This window comes from Lutra lutra, chromosome 10, assembly GCF_902655055.1.
Source record: "Lutra lutra chromosome 10, mLutLut1.2, whole genome shotgun sequence".
NCBI lineage: Eukaryota > Metazoa > Chordata > Mammalia > Carnivora > Mustelidae > Lutra > Lutra lutra.
Genome location: NC_062287.1, coordinates 15,036,748 through 15,052,373, shown reverse-complemented (window position 1 = coordinate 15,052,373; position 15,626 = coordinate 15,036,748). Strand labels below are relative to the sequence as shown.

Here is a 15,626-nt window from a genome sequence, read left to right as displayed (position 1 = left end):
ATTGAAAACTTTGTTCATCAAAGGACCCTAGCTAAAGAGTGAAAAACCAATATTTGCAAATCATGTATCTGATAAGAGTATAGTATCCAGAATACAAAGAGAACACCTACAACTCAACAACAAAAATACAACCAGTTTAAAAAAAATCAGCAAAGAGTTTGAGTAGACATTTCTTTTTTAAAATATTTTACTTCTAAGTAATCTCTACACCCAACATGGGGCTTGAACTTAGAACCCTGAGATCGAGTCATGAGCTTTTCTGACTGAGCCAACCAGGAACTCCCCAATTTTTTCTTAATCAATATTTTCAGAGTATTTCCTAGTTTTAGCTTGTCAGAATCTGGCTTTAATACACTGTATTGTAGTTTGTTTTCTTTTTTTTTTTTTTTAAGATTTTATTTATTTATTTGACAGATAGAGATAGGCTGAGAGGCAGGCAGGCAGAGAGAGAGGAGGAAGCAGGCTCCCCGCTGAGCAGAGAGCCCGATTCGGGGCTCGATCCCAGGACCCTGGGATCATGACCTGAGCCGAAGGCAGAGGCTTTAACCCACTGAGCCACCCAGGCGCCCCGATGTAGTTTGTTTTTTATTCCACTAACTTTTGCTCTTACTTCTGATTTCTTCTATTTTCTTTAGATTTTTCCTCTTTTTTTTTTTTTTTAAGATTTTATGTATTTATTTGATGGAGAGAGAGATCACAAGTAGGCAGAGAGGCAGGCAAAGAGAGGGGGGAAGCGGGCTCCCTGCTGAACAAAGAGCCCGATGTGGGGCTTCATCACAGGACCCTGGGATCATGACCTGAGCCGAAGGCAGAGGCTTAACCCACTGAGCCACCCAAGCGCCCCTAGATTTTTCCTCTTTTAAAAAACTGTCAGGGTGCCTGGGTAGCTCAGTGGGTTAAGCCTCTGCCTTGGGCTCAGGTCATGATCTCAGCGTCCTGGGATCAAGCCCTGCATCGGGCTCTCTGCTCAGCAGGGAGCCTGCTTCCCTTAACTCTCTCACTGCCTGCCTCTCTGCCTACTTGTGATCTCTGTCAAATAAATAAATAAAATCTTAAAAAAAAAAAAAACAAACCTGTCTGACTGACCTGAGCTGAAGGCAGACACTTAAGGACTGAGCCACCCAGGCACCCCTATAAAGTAAACTACTTCTGTTGGAAGTACAGTGGTTGCCTGGAGGAAACACATCTATGCAGTTGTTCGAGTACGAGCCGAATTAGCCTCTTTTTTCATGGAACACCAGTTTTACTGGAAAGAACACCTGAGAAACAAGCCACGGTTATTGGGATTCGGGTATTTGCCAGACATTTTGTACAAGACGAACAAAGTGATCCCGTCCTTTCAGGGAAAACAACTGACAGTATTTGTGCCGAAAATAAAATTTGAGCTTGACAACTTCCTACTCTTTTAACCCTTTTCCAGTAAAACCAGTGGTGGTATTACCAAATATTTTTTTTTTGGTATTATGTAATGAAATGCATTAACATCGGGAAGATCTGCAAAATTCAGTGAACCAACCACTTCCAAGTGACCAATACATGATGTTAAAAAAATCATGCATGGGGGGCGCCTGGGTGGCTCAGTCAGTTGAGCATATGACTCTTGATTTTGCCTCAGGTCATGATCTCAGGGTATGAGATCAAGCCCTGCCTGGGGCTCTGTGCTGGGCATGGAGCCTGCTTAGGATTCTCTCCCTCTCCCTCTCCCTCTGCCCCTCCTCCCACTGGATGTATATACACACACTCTAAAAAAAAAAAATTAGGGGCGCCTGGGTGGCTCAGTGGGTTAAAGCCTCTGCTTTCGGCTCAGGTCATGATCCCAGGGTCCTGGGATCGAGCCCCGCATCGGGCTTTCTGCTCAACAGGGAGCCTGCTTCCTCCTCTCTCTCTCTGCCTGCCTCTCTGCCTACTTGTGATCTCTGTCTGTCAAATGAAATGAATAAAATCTTTAAAAAAAATTTAAAAAAAAATTATGCATGCATAAAATACCCATTTTTAGTACAAGATAGACCAATAGATTTTAACTTATCAGAATATGAAAACTTCATTGATTTGGTTTTAGATTCCACATTGCAGCCAGTCTTTAAGAAACTAACATTTGGGGGCGCCTGGGTGGCTCAGTGGGTTAAGCCTCTGCCTTCGGCTCAGGTCGTGGTCTCAGGGTCCTGGGATCGAGCCCCGCATCGGGCTCTCTGCTCAGCAGGGAGCCTGCTTCCTCCTCTCTCTCTGCCTGCCTCTCTGCCTACTTGTGATCTCTCTCTCTCTCTCTCTCTCTCTGTGTCAAATAAATAAATAAATAAAATCTTTAAAAAAAAAAGAACTGTTAAAGGAATCCAGTAACAATGGAAGAAATTGAAGCCTAGAAAGAGTAGGCCCCCAGATGAAGGTATCAATGTATGGAGCCATAGATGACTAATTACAAAAAGATACACTTTACAGTATAGAAATCAGATGAACACCATTTTAACAAAATGATCAAACTTATTCCAAGACTCCTGTTGTGGTATATCAGTGTCCACTCAGGACATCCACCAAAAACTGCTTAACATGACACTTACTGCAACAACAGTTGGACAAATCTATATTAAGAGACATTCTGCAAAAAAACTGACCTAGACTCTTTTTCATGATTTAATTTAAAAAAATTTTTTACACTCTTGAAAAATATTAAAGTCATGAAAGTTTTTTTCCTTTTTTTTTTTTTTTTTTGTTAATGGGAAACTTCTTTCTCTTTATTTAGGCCTTGGGAAGAAAGTTAATTTCGGTCACATATTATGTTTAAAAGAAAATCCAGTTTTAAATAGATAGGACCAGATGATTAGAGAAATGATTTCTTCTGTAAAATTTGGCCAAATTTTATTTAAAAACATAATATACAGTGTTTCACATTGTATAAAGATTGCTTGGAATCATAACACTCCAAATGTATGAGTTACAATCCACCCCAACAGATGTCAAAAGTATTTGCTTTCATGTTGCTTTGGTCCAAAGACCAGTACCTAATCTTGTGCCAACATTAATTTAGATTTTTTAAAAAGATTTCATTTATTTCTTTGACAGAGAGAGACGCATCGAGAGAGGGAACACAAGTAGGGGATGTAGGAGAGGGAGAAGAAGGCTCCCAGCTGAGCAGGGAGCCTGATGTGGGGCTCGATCCCAGGACCCTGGGATCATGACCTGAGCCAAAGGCAGATGCCCAACAACTGAGCCACCCAGGCGCCCCATGTTTTCATATTCTTTGGGTAAGTACCCAGTAGTGGAATTACTGGATCATATGTAATTCTATTTTTAACTTTTTGAGGAACCTCCATACTGTTTTCCAGAGTGGCTGCACCAGTTTGCATTCCCACCAACAGTGCATGGGGGTTCCTTTTTCTCCACATCCTTGCCAACACCTGTTTCTTGTGTTTTTGATTTTAGCCATTCTGACAGGTATGAAGTGATATCTCATTGTGGTTTTGATTTGCATTTCCCTGATGATGAGTGCTGTTGATCATCTTTGCATGTGTCTGTTGTCCATCTGGATGCCTTCTTTGGAGAAATGTCTGTTTGTGTCTTCCACCCATTTTTTAATTAAAAATTTTAAAGTTTATCTATTTATTTTTGAGTAATCTCTGTACCCAACATGGGGCTTGAACTCACAACCTCGAGATGAAGAGTCACATGCTCTACTGACTGAGCCAGCCAGGTGCCCCTCATCTGCCCATTTTTAAGTCTGATTATTTGTTCTTCGGTGTTGGGCTGTATAAGTTCTTTATATATTTTGGGTACTAATGCTTTATTGGATATGTCACTTGCAAATATCATCCCCTTCAGTAGTAGGTTGTCTTTTAGTTTTGTTGAGGACACTTCATCAGGGGGCTCAGTAGCTTGGAGTTCTTTAGCTGATTCTTTCTCTGTGAATCACTTTCTGAGTCATCTGGACTTTCAGGATCAGGTGAATCACCATCACCATCATCTCCAGCCACAACACCTTCTCCATCATGATCTCCTACCTCACTGGAGCCAAGTCTACAAGGTCCTCAATATCTTCCTGATAATTTACTATCCATACTTTGCTGGTATTGAGACTCTGATTCTTCATTAATTTCTTGTTTTCTCCTAGGTTGGCTCCTCCCAATTGTCTAGATCCAAGACAGCCATCTGGGAGGCTGAATGATTTACCCCCGTGTGGATGGGAATCTCTGACAGCATTCATCATTTCAGGGACCCAGACAGAAAGGAGGGGAAATGCTGATCACACTAAGGGTTCTCATCAGAATCCAATCAAGGATTGTACATTGCATGTAGTTATCATACTGCAGTGTTTTATAATCTCATTTTAAAATCTTTCATGAGGACTTCTGCTTGGGCTGGTGGCAGATTGTGGGCTTCTCCTCCCTTCCTGGACCACCTTCCCAATTTAAAACTTCTTTGCTGTTAACTTTGGAACACTTAAAATTCTTTCAGCAATTCTCCAGTGGTCTCTATGAAAGCAATTATCTGAATTTTCTTAATTCTTATCTAAATCTTCTATTGAGGAGCACCTGGATGATTCAGTCGGTGTCACGTAAGACTCTTGATCTCCGGGTTGAGAGTTCAAGTCCCACGTTGGGTGCAGAGATTACTTTAACAATTACAGTTTTTAAAAAATCTTCTAAAAAAAAAATCTTCTTCTGAGTCCTCACAACAAACCTATGAGGTTTATAAAAAACTGGGGCTCAGGCGCCTGGGTGGCTCAGTGGGTTAAGCCGCTGCCTTCGGCTCAGGTCATGATCTCAGGGTCCTGGGATCGAGTCCCGCATCAGGCTCTCTGCTCAGCAGGGAGCCTGCTTCCTCCTCTCTCTCTGCCTGCCTCTCCATCTACTTGTGATCTCTCTCTGTCAAATAAATAAATAAAATCTTTAAAAAAAAAACTGGGGCTCATAGAGATTATTATCAAAGGTCACATTGCTAAAATGTAGTGGGTCTGGAATTAGAATTTAAGGTTTATTTCCAGCCAGGTACTTTTAAACACTCCGTCTATTTTATCTTAACCCCGTTCCCAACAGTCTGATTACAGGTTAAATGTTCATATTGTGCTTACTGAGGACTGCCTTAATCTCTTACAGAAAAGACTGTGCTCTCTACAAGACCTTTCCCAGACTGTGAACAACGCGGGAGCAGTGGTAGTGCACTCACTAAAAACGGATTTGTGGAAAGCCATCAGTTAAGAAGGGAACATACGAATCCAGCCCCTAAGGGGCGCTCTCCTCGCCCAAGGACCTATACCTCCCGCAAGAGTAGGACTAAAAGCTGAAGGGTGGACTTGGCTCTCAGCCAGCAAGGCGCCGGCGGAGGGCCCGCCCCCAGCGCATGCGCATGCGCATGCGCCCGCGGGCCCTGCTGCCCCGCTCTATCCTACTCCGGCTCCCGCCCGCGTCCAGGTAGCGGTCTGAATGCGGGGGAGGGGCGCCGCGTGAAGGCGGGGCTAGAGGGGGAGTCTCGGGTCTTTGGGCTCCTTTGTTAGAGCCCCAGCAAAGGTTGCCCTAACTTCCGATACGAACCGGAGCTGTTCCTGCAGCTGCCCCTTCCCGGGCGGGGGTTAGTTCCTGGGTCTAGGGGCTTCCGGGGGCGCTGCCCGTGACCAGCACGCACCTGCTTCTTTTCGTCGCACCATTCCGGTGTCTCCGCACCTCTCCAGCTCCCGCACCCGGGCCCGTGGGCTTCCAGCCCGAGTCGGGTGTCCCGGGTAGCTTGAGGACACGGGGCTGGGCAGGTGCCGAGAGCCTGCGCCTGGCCCCATCCTGCCGGGCTGAGCCACTCGGAGCCCGAAGCGAGGAGCCTCCGGGAGACTACGTGCGGTCGCCTGCCTCGCTCGCGCCTACGCCTTCTGTTCCTATTGCTTTCCCAACTGAGCGGAGAAGCCGGGGGCGTGTTGACCGGGCCCTGCAAAGCGGGCTGGCTCGTGGCTGCCGCCTGAAGTCCGCGGGGTGCACCTTCCCGCCCATGGGCCGTGCTGTCACGGACCCTGCAGTCCCCAGCCGGTCGGAGGGCACCCCATCCTGACGTTCCAGGGTAAAGGGACCAGAAACCGCTGAGTGGCCCCGCCACGACCCCAGCCTTCAGGAAAGCTTTCAGTGCCACACAGGGCCTGCAAAGGGAAGTTTCTCTTGCTTACAGGTCTGCAACTATCCATAAACAGTTATACCCGAATATGAATGTGTGCTGAGCCCAGGGAGTCACTTGAGTCAGTGCTAGGAAGACTTGGGAGTCGGGTTGTTGGGGGTTTGTGTCTCATTAAGTGTGTGTGTGGAAACTACCCCGGCACCTAGTGCGGTGCTAGGCAACCAGTAAGCCCTCCCTTAACTTCTTGGTTGGATGAATGAGAAGGTAGGTGACTGAGGGAGCAGGGCTATCGAGGGCATCTCTGCTTATCCCACCTCTGCCTCCCCTGGGCTCCTGCAGACAAAAGTAATTAGGTTGAGCCTTTAATCACAGCTCGTTTCACAGGCGGACAGACAAGGAAAAGCAGAGGAACGCAGAAGTTCTGGGGACACAGAATGCTGGCTGGTGCTGGCTCGCTGGCAGTGCCTCCTTCCACGACCCCCTCCAGCCCCCACCTCTTCCCCGTCAGTAATCTGCTGTTTTCTTGTCGCCCTCAGGACACTGGGTTCCCTACAAGCCGCCCCAGGCTTAATGATTGTCCAGAAGGTGGCTATAAAGGGAGCCTGGGAGGCTGGGTGGAGGAGGGAGCAGAAAAAGCCTAACTCAGCAGATCTGGGCACTGAGAGAGTCACCGGCAGGAGCTGTGGTCAGAGGCTCCGGGCCCCGGGCAGTGGGGCCTGCTCCCTTCCACCATGGCGGCCCAAGGCTACGGCTATTACCGCACTGTGATCTTCTCAGCCATGTTCGGAGGCTACAGCCTGTACTACTTCAACCGCAAGACCTTCTCCTTTGTCATGCCATCATTGGTGGAGGAGATCCCTCTGGCCAAGGATGACTTGGGTGAGCCCTGGCGGGGCAAGGGGGTGGGCCCTGGGACCCAGCACTAGTAGGACAAATTGGGTGTTTGTGGCTGTGTGGAGGGTCCGTGTGCAGCAGAGGATGGGGGGCAGCCTGCAGGTCCCGACTGAGGGGACTTTGACCATGTACCTGGGTTTGGGCGAGGAACTAGGCATGTGCTCTCCGCGTGCCTGAGGAGTGCTGCTCATCTGATGTGTCCTTATGTGCCTGTGGCCCACGAGTGCCCCCAGAGACATGGCTTATTCTGAGTGTGTTGAGGGTCACCCTGTGCAGTTTCCATACTGCATGGGGGGCATGCTAAGACCGCGGGGTGCCTGCTGGCCATTGACGTTGTGAGCAACGGGAACTGGGGAGTTGGCAAAATGACTTCACATGGCCCACCAGGTGACGTTTCGGGAGAAGGAAGGTCCTTGACTCCACTTCTAAGCTCCTGAGGTGGGGCAACAGAACTTCCAGAAGCCCTGGGTGGGAGCCAGTGTGAGGGGGAAATGTCATCAGGCCTTTGTAAATCCCAGGGCGGGGGGCTGCCCGCTTCTCCCTTCTTGCCTCCTGACAGCTTCAGCTGGAACTCTACGGGAGGCTGCAAAGTCATGGGTCAGCCTGGGGCTAGCGCTGATGGCGAGGAGCGGGGCCCCGGGAACCCAGCACAGGTTTTTCTGAGCCGTCTGGGAGGGGACCTGTCTCACCCTGCCTGGCACCTCGCCACACTTGACCCCATGCCTTCCTCCAGCCTTCCTCTGCCTCTGCCCTGGCCCCTAACTCCCCAGGCGTCCCGTGTCCCGCTCTCCCCTCTGCAGGTCTCATCACTAGCAGCCAGGCGGCAGCCTATGCCATCAGCAAGTTTGTAAGCGGGGTCCTGTCTGACCAGATGAGTGCTCGCTGGCTCTTCTCTTCGGGGCTGCTCCTGGTGGGCTTGGTCAATATAGCGTTTTCCTGGAGCTCCATGGTACCTGTCTTTGCTGCTCTGTGGTTCCTCAATGGCCTGGCACAGGGGCTGGGCTGGCCTCCGTGTGGGAAGATCCTGCGGAAGGTGCGTGCTTGCTTCCAGGGAGCTTCTTTAGACTGGCACAGGGGATGCCTAAGGAGCATGTGGGAGCACCGGCACCCTTATCCCGGGGCAGCAGGTTCCCTGGGAGTTCCAGTCCAGCTCCTATTGCTTGTTAAGATATTTTAGGAGCTAAACATGGTGGGATCGGGTGGCAGATGAGGGAATTGGCCCTGCCAAGTAAAAGCACCTTCTTCCTCATCCCTGTAATGTGAGCTCCTAGGTCTGCCCCACCTGACCTGCACCTTCAGCGTGTTGAATGTGGGCACCTCCTCCATCCCCTCTGTCCCACAGTGGTTCGAGCCATCTCAGTTTGGCACTTGGTGGGCCATCCTGTCTGCCAGCATGAACCTGGCTGGAGGGCTGGGCCCTATCCTGGCCACCGTCCTCGCCCAGAGCTATAGCTGGCGCAGCACGCTGGCCCTGTCGGGGGCCCTCTGTGTGGTGGTCTCCTTCCTCTGCCTCCTGCTCATCCACAATGAACCTGCCGACGTCGGACTCCGAAACTTGGACCCCACCCCCTCCAAGGGCAAGAAGGGTGAGCACCCACCCAAGCTGGTAATTGGGGCACCTTCATTCATCACTCATTTGGCAGACTTTCATTGAGGACTGGCTGTATGCCTGGCCCTGGGCTAGCCAATGGTGGCAGGGGGAGGGATGGTGATGGCGAGTTGGTGGGGAGTAAATAAAACTTCGTTCCAAGAGACACTTAAGTACCAGACAAGTGGCAGATCCAACAAATGCTGTGACTCACGTTATATCCTGGTCCTTCCTCACAGCAGAGCCAGACTCCCCTGTTCTGGACAGCATCCCAAGCTTAAGTGGCTCGGATGCCTTCCGCCATGTGCCTTGGTCCTCAGTTTCTCTCTCATTTGCTGAGGCTTGCAGTGGAGGGGACAGGGCAGAGCAGTGGGCAAAGGGGTGCCCTCCTGCTGGTTCCTGGCTATGGGGATGGCCCTGTGGCTAGTTAATGAGTGGTGGGGGCTCGGTCAGGGCAGAGCAGCAAGAACAGACCCTGAGGCCTGGCATCTTCCTGCCCCCAGGCTCCTCGAAGGAGGAGAGCACCTTACAGGACCTGCTGCTGTCCCCCTACCTCTGGGTGCTCTCCACTGGCTACCTTGTGGTATTTGGAGTAAAGACCTGCTGCACTGACTGGGGCCAATTCTTCCTTATCCAGGAGAAAGGACAGTCAGTCCTCGTGGGTAAGATGAGTGTTGGAGCAGGCGTGGGCCTAGGGAGCAGGAATCAATGAAGGGGATGGGAAACTCAGGCCCAACTTCTCTTTATCCGAGGCCAGGCACCACCCAGAGAGTTGCGGCCAGTCACCCTTGGGGACCCGTACCTCTCTGGGTTCCAGCCATTCGGACAACTCCAGTGTGTTTAACCCTCTTCCACTCCTCCTTTCCCTCTTCCCACCACAACTCCTTACTCCAGGTAGCTCTTACATGAGTGCCCTGGAGGTTGGGGGCCTTGTAGGCAGCATCGCAGCTGGCTACCTGTCTGACCGGGCCATGGCAAAGGTGAGTGGGCAGAGGGGACAGGAAGGAGGAGGGTCCCTTTAAATCTTACCAGCATGACTGGGACAGGCACCAGAGAGGCGGGAGCCCTGGGGCACGGGCAGGCTGGCATATGGGTTGGGGGAGGCTGGAATGATTCCACGCAACTCTTACCTGCTGAGGATGTGGTGGCAAGGTAAGGCTCTTGGGGAAAGGGTTCTAACGGATGTCAAGGAGAGCCAGAATTTCTCTCAGCTTAGCAGCGGGGTTCTCTACAGGCCAAGGGAAGCTGGGGTTGAGGAGAGACTAGGTGCAGCTTGCTAGCACCTGTCCCCAAGGTGGAGGAGGGGATGTGGTGGAGTTTGGCCTCAGGATATAATGAGCAGGTCCCAGGGCCTCCCAGAGCTGCCCCGGGCCAAGAACCGTGGTGGGATTGCCAAAAACCTGTCAGCAGAAGCCCTGCCGTGTCAGAGTCCAGGGGCGGATGTTGCCTGCTGCTTCTGGGGCGTGACACTGCTGGGCCTGTATCCACAGGCGGGGCTGTCCATCTACGGGAACCCTCGCCACGGCCTGTTGCTGCTCATGATGGCTGGCATGACCGTGTCCATGTACCTCTTCCGGGTAACTGTGACCAGTGACTCCCCCAAGGTAAATGAGGAGCGCCTGGCCTGCCACTGGCACAAGGATGAGAGAGCAAGGGCCACTGACTGTCAGGTTCCCTGTCCCTGACTCTACCCTGGCCCAGGCCTTTCTCTGCCTCTCAGATTTCCCTTTCCAGTTCTGGTTTACCTTGTGCCCTCTGTACTCTGGCGCTCCTTCTGGACTTGGGGCCTGGTTTTCTTCTCTTCCCTGTGCTCCTCTAGGATGTTGCTTTCTGGACTCCAGCTCTTCACCCTCTTGCTGAGCTCACAGGCTTTACGGAGCATGAGGTGCCTTGTCTGTGGCTTTCCTCCTAGTCTGTCTTCCCCTTGTCCTACCCTGTCTGCCTTGCGGCTAGCATCAGTTCTAAGAGACAGCATCTAACTGGGAGGGATGGCTTCTGCGTCCCCTTCACCTACCCACTCAGGCCCTCAGGTGGACTCAGCGTGGCTCCACACCTCTAGCTTGGCCCTGTCAGTTGTACCGGGAAGTGGGGAGAGGGAGGCCACTTACTACCTCCTTACTACAATCATGTGTTCCTGGGGCCAAGCATCTTTCTCTCCCCTGGCAGGGGTAGGTAGGTAGGGCTTCTCAGACTCTAAATGCCACCCTGCATTGTCCTTGCAGCTCTGGATCCTGGTGCTGGGAGCTGTGTTTGGTTTCTGTTCTTACGGTCCCATTGCCTTGTTCGGAGTTATAGCCAACGAGAGCGCCCCTCCCAACTTGTGTGGCACCTCCCATGCCATTGTGGGACTCATGGCCAATGGTAAGCGGTGCTCTCCAGAGCGTCCACCTGATCCCCGCTGTTGCCTTGTGCATAGGCTAGCTGGAGACTGGGGCCAGTGCCACTGACTCTAGCCTCACAAGTGACCCAGGCTCTTACCCCCCTCCTCTGCAGTGGGCGGCTTTCTGGCTGGGCTGCCCTTCAGCACCATTGCCAAGCACTACAGCTGGAGCACAGCCTTCTGGGTGGCTGAAGTGATCTGTGCAGCCAGCACAGCTGCCTTCTTTCTCCTACGAAACACCCGCACCAAGATGGGCCATGTGCCCAAGAAGGCTGAGTGAAGAGTGTACAGGCTAGGCTCCAGTGTGTCCTCTCCCACCTGTGGTCTTCCCCTGCACGGGGCTGGGGGGCGGAGGGGGGCAGAGAGAGAAAGGGGGGCTGCTCCGACTAGCACTGAACCTTTGATTTCCTCTTGTGCGCCTTTTCCCTCGCCCAGGTGGCGCTGGAAGTTATCAGTGGCTAATGAGGTCCCAGCTCCCCATTCTCTGTTCTATTTAAAAGGCAACTTTTTTTCTCAGACTCCATTAGCTCCTATTTTCTGCCTTCAAACAGGAAACCCCTGCTGTCAGGGAGTCCCCTAGACCCTTCTTCCCCTCCTGGGCCCTCCCACGCTGTCCCCAGGAGAGGTGAGGCTCCTCCTGCAGCTGCAGGGCACCAGTAGCCCGTGATTTCTGCCCTAAGGCCACTTAGCACCGGCCACCTGCTATTGCCAGTACCTCCGATTCCGGGGGAGGAGGAGGCCCATCATGCTCACGGACACCCTGCGAAGATGGCAGGTGGGGCTGGGAGGGAGGGGAACTTGACACAGATTAAAACTAGATTTGATACTAAACACTATCACTGAGTCATTCTTTTCAAAGGGGTACTACAAGCCAGAGACCACTTTCTTTGGGAAATATTCTCTTGGTACCTGCTCTTTCCACCCCAAAAGGGGAGGACTTCATCTCCTTGGAATGGGCAATCTGACAGGGACTTCTTTAAGCTTACGGGTCCTCTGCTTTCAGCTTCACTAATTCAATGATCATTTTACAGATGAAGCTTCTGGGTTTCAGGCTGGTGAAACCATTGAATGGAGGAAGGCAATATTAACAGTGGCTCACGGATGGTGTAGTCAGAAAGCCTGCGTTCAAACTCAGGTGCTTAGTAACTAGCTTTGAGACTCTGATGCGGAGAGTCTGTACCTTACTAAATCTGTTGTCCGTAATAGAATGCACCCTGAGATTAGGGTAAAAGCAGTAAAGCCTGGTGTAAACACCTGATAATACCCCACTGTGACCACTACCGCTGCCACCACCCTAGACGTCAGCGATGCTGGAACTAGACCCAAGGCTCCTGACTCAAAGCCCTGTGCTCAGTTTTTGGTGCTTTTCCTGGAAAGCCTGACAAGGAGCTGAATCCTAAGATTTGGGAGCAGATCCAGCCTGACCTTTTACTAGTGATGAGTGTGTGGCTACATACAAAGGAGGCCCCTTTGAGATGAAAGGGGAGGGAGTGTGTAGGGCTCAAACTATGACCAACAGTGGAATAAAATTAAATGCTTCATTTACTGAACTACATTGGGGAAAACCTTAATAACAATAGAAAGAAATACATTTGTCACTTGTCAACTTTAATAACAATAAAAAGAAATACATTTGTCACTTGTGCCTAAAATATAAAAAAACAAACCAAGTGAACAACTACTTGTTTTCTACCAGACCATAGCTCATCTTCCCAGAATTTCCTTATCATTCCCATCTCCCCACCAGAGCCTTTCCCCCCGCAAACTATCAATTAGAATAGCGAACAGATCAAAGGAATGTTTATTTAGCATTTATGGGCCTACTCCCTCCATAAATAACCCTGTACAGAGTTGGGAATCAGGCTCCTGATAGATATAGGACGGCAGAGAGCATGGCATTAAGGCTCAGGGATCAGTACATGTCATCAGGCTCAGCACCCTCCCGTCTTCAAGAGCACTAACGAGGCTGTGGGAATCTCCACTGGAGTGGATACAGCAGGATCCCTGCTATAGGATCTCTCAAAATTTGGGGGATCCGTTGCAGGCTCAGCCTATGACCCAGGTCCAAATGTTCCAGCCTTCTCTGCCACCTCCAGGGCTAACTTCAGGTTCTGGTCAAACAGCTCACACCTAGGCCAGACCCAAGAGGCACAAATGATGACAAAGTGTGAGGTCTCAGACTCTCCTCCCACTTTGGGTGCCAAAGTACTCTTGCTTGAAGAAGGACATGAATGGCAAGAAAAGTCTTTGGTTTCTCAAAATAGGGAAAAAAGACTAGTCCTTTTTGTTTTATTTAAAAGTAACTCTTATCCTTTTGAAAAATGACCTGGGGAAGAGCACAAAGGGAGGGGCAAGGACTCTTCGACCAGTATCTGGGGAGGGGGACTGCCTACCTGATGGGCATTTCCAGGGAGTAGAATGGATTCTTGAGAGCAAAGTCTGAGTAGATCTCATAAATCTTTCGGAGAAGAGAATCTATTCCAGCTTGCCTAGGATCTGCCAGTACCACAAACTTGATCCCTGGAGAAGGACCAATAATGGTTACGGAAAGGTAGAGAACGCAGCAAATATCCTGTGTGCAGATGACATTTTCATGAGCCCGTTTTTATTTTTATCCTTATTGCTCCATAAAGCAGGAAAGGCAAGACTGTGAGTCTATAAGACCAGAAGAGGGAAGTCACACTGAGATCACGTTTTGACCTCTAGCTCTGTCACTTAATTCCTAGTCTTGTGGTCCCTCAGCAGCAAGTGCCAGGCAGGGGACAGACTCGGGCAGTTTTCAATTATCCCCATTAAGGGTGTGAGGCAAGGACACAATCCAAAGGTCATTTCCATTTGGCATTCAAGTTTCATTTTGAAATACACCTTCCGAAACGTGTGCAACATGAGATGCCATTATGGTGAGTTTTATCTGCACACAGGATAACCACGGCTGAGCATTCTGGGTGGAGTTGACAAAATGGGCATCAGATTAAATATTGGTTTTGGATTCACAAAACAAATAGACGTATGTGTCTGTGCAATTGTCCCAGGAAAAGTTAACCACCACCCTCTTGCTTACCAAAGTTTCTTTGGTCAGTCCCTTCCCCCATCCCTCTGGCCTATCTGGAGACGCCTACCTGTCAGTGTCTGGAAGCAATGCAGCTTGAAGGTGTCCGTCTCCAACATCTCAATGCCTGAGCTGCCCTGTTCTGGAGACAGCTGGGAACCGATTGCAAACAGCCTATTTGCAAAAGAGGTAAGGTTGGGAATGCAGCCAGCCGTACGAGGGAGGGATGCTTCTCAAACTTGTCCCCTGAAGTGACCCTATCTGCTGAGGAGTTCACATTACACTGAGAAGTCAAAAGAGGCCGTGTCAACTGCCTAGCAGCAGCACCAAAATTTCTTTAAAATTCACTTGAGCTCTGCATGTTTTTTACACTCATACTTTGGTGTAAAACATTTTACATTGAAAACTGAGGGTAAAATTACCACTGGGCATATGTGTCATGGTTACTTACCCCATGGCTATCATTACCCAGCACATCTACTATCGTTGAGAATGAGAAAAAGGTCTTAACGATAATTTAATTCAGTTACCTAACTTTAAAAACTAAAGCTAAAGGAAGAGAAGTGGACTTGTGCAAGGTCACACCACTGCCGGTATTACCTAAAACCTAGTCATCCTGGATTAGTTCTTTTTCTTTCACAACACAAGAACTGACGATTTAAAAGGAGGCTTAGAAAGGTAAGCACGGCCGCTCAGAAGACTTCCCGCAGAACCACACTAATCCAGCCGGCCTAAGGGACAAGTGCAGGACCACAGGGCCTAGGAAGGGCTGGGGGACTTACGAGTGGAACATGGAGGCCAGCATGAGCTTCTCATTGGAGGTGAGGCGCGGTCGGCCGAATCGAATGGACACCGGGTAATTGGCAGGGTTGCCCAAGTACTCCAGCACCTCTTTCCCATCGGCCGTGTACTTGCCATTCACGTCCACGCCATTGATGGCCAGCACTGCGTGGCCCACTGCAGAGGTGAGGCTAAGGGTCAACGAAGCCCCAGCGCGGGGATTCCGCCAAAGGGACTGACGACCCGGCCTCACCCGTCCCCTCTCCCTCCGCGCCCTCCCCCCGCCCCGCAGAGACACCAGTCCACTCCGCAGCACCCGGCCCGCCCATCGGACGCAAGCCTAGCCCACCCCGGATGCCGTCGCGCTGGCCAAAGGCAACCAGCACACGCTCGTCATGCAGCTTCAGCAGCAGATCAAGGGGGTAACTGAAAGTTTTCTCAGCCTCGGCCCGTGGCGCGTAGCTGTCCAACTGGTAGATCAGGCCGCCAGCTTTGTTCACCACATACACGCTAAAAATCGCCATTGCGGCCGCCGCGGCCCGGAAACGCCTATTCGGCCTGTTCCTGACGGCCCCGCCCCGGAACCGCAGCCTCGGGACCCGCCTCCGCCCCCTGCTCCCTGCCCGGCACGCGCCTGCGCCTGCGCACTTGAAGCACCACGTTTAGCGGGGTCGCAGGGGGTGCGGGGGGGTCCCTTCGGGTTCCGGCAGATTGTTTTCTGTCTCTCTTTACTCGTTTCCAGAGCCAGGGGAAGCAAAGTGTGGCTGCTTCACAACTAACGGCAAAACCCAGTAAGCCGCGGGCAGCTCTCAGGATGCGACCCTCAGGAACGACCTCCCCTCGCTGCGGCC

At 51.0% G+C, this 15,626-nt stretch overlaps 2 protein-coding genes across 9 annotated transcripts; one reads left to right on the top strand and one right to left on the bottom strand.

Moving 5' to 3' along the window:
- The first annotated feature begins 5,282 nt into the window (after window positions 1–5,282).
- Window positions 5,283–11,782, top strand: SLC37A4 (solute carrier family 37 member 4). 6 transcript variants are annotated; one of them, XM_047747472.1, is made up of 10 exons: window positions 5,283–5,402; window positions 6,621–6,963; window positions 7,779–8,011; window positions 8,321–8,564; window positions 9,070–9,228; window positions 9,461–9,546; window positions 10,057–10,170; window positions 10,386–10,451; window positions 10,789–10,927; window positions 11,060–11,782. In XM_047747472.1, the coding sequence occupies exons 2-10, from the start codon at window positions 6,816–6,818 to the stop codon at window positions 11,224–11,226; spliced, it is 1,356 nt and encodes a 451-aa protein (XP_047603428.1). In that variant the 5' UTR covers window positions 5,283–5,402; window positions 6,621–6,815; the 3' UTR covers window positions 11,227–11,782. The 6 variants fall into 6 exon arrangements, with proteins under 6 accessions (XP_047603428.1, XP_047603431.1, XP_047603429.1 ...); XM_047747473.1 differs by lacking the exon at window positions 5,283–5,402 and adding an exon at window positions 5,448–6,138; XM_047747471.1 differs by lacking the exon at window positions 5,283–5,402 and adding an exon at window positions 5,448–6,348.
- A 751-nt stretch (window positions 11,783–12,533) lies between these two features.
- Window positions 12,534–15,612, bottom strand: TRAPPC4 (trafficking protein particle complex subunit 4). 3 transcript variants are annotated; one of them, XM_047747480.1, is made up of 5 exons: window positions 15,125–15,612; window positions 14,778–14,952; window positions 14,066–14,169; window positions 13,340–13,466; window positions 12,534–13,076 (listed from the first exon to the last, which is right to left on the bottom strand). In XM_047747480.1, the coding sequence occupies exons 1-5, from the start codon at window positions 15,297–15,299 to the stop codon at window positions 12,998–13,000; spliced, it is 660 nt and encodes a 219-aa protein (XP_047603436.1). In that variant the 5' UTR covers window positions 15,300–15,612; the 3' UTR covers window positions 12,534–12,997. The 3 variants fall into 3 exon arrangements, with proteins under 3 accessions (XP_047603436.1, XP_047603438.1, XP_047603437.1); XM_047747481.1 differs by having other exon boundaries at window positions 13,060–13,200; XM_047747482.1 differs by lacking the exons at window positions 14,066–14,169; window positions 15,125–15,612 and having other exon boundaries at window positions 14,778–14,913.
- Between the last annotated feature and the right edge of the window lie 14 nt (window positions 15,613–15,626).

What these genes read in the sequence shown, in the direction of transcription:
- SLC37A4 (XM_047747472.1), top strand. Translation starts at nt 6,816, where the DNA reads ATGGCGGCCCAAGGCTACGGCTATTACCGCACTGTGATCTTCTCAGCC. An exon ending in CTGACCGGGCCATGGCAAAG is followed by an intron (nt 9,547 to 10,056) that starts GTGAGTGGGCAG and finishes CTGTATCCACAG; the next exon opens with GCGGGGCTGTCCATCTACGG. An exon ending in TGTGGGACTCATGGCCAATG is followed by an intron (nt 10,928 to 11,059) that starts GTAAGCGGTGCT and finishes CCTCCTCTGCAG; the next exon opens with TGGGCGGCTTTCTGGCTGGG.
- TRAPPC4 (XM_047747480.1), bottom strand. Translation starts at nt 15,299, where the DNA reads ATGGCGATTTTTAGCGTGTATGTGGTGAACAAAGCTGGCGGCCTGATC. An exon ending in CCAGCGCGACGGCATCCGGG is followed by an intron (nt 14,953 to 15,124) that starts GTGGGCTAGGCT and finishes TCACCTCTGCAG; the next exon opens with TGGGCCACGCAGTGCTGGCC. An exon ending in TCCCTGGAAATGCCCATCAG is followed by an intron (nt 13,077 to 13,339) that starts GTAGGCAGTCCC and finishes GGTCTGGCCTAG; the next exon opens with GTGTGAGCTGTTTGACCAGA.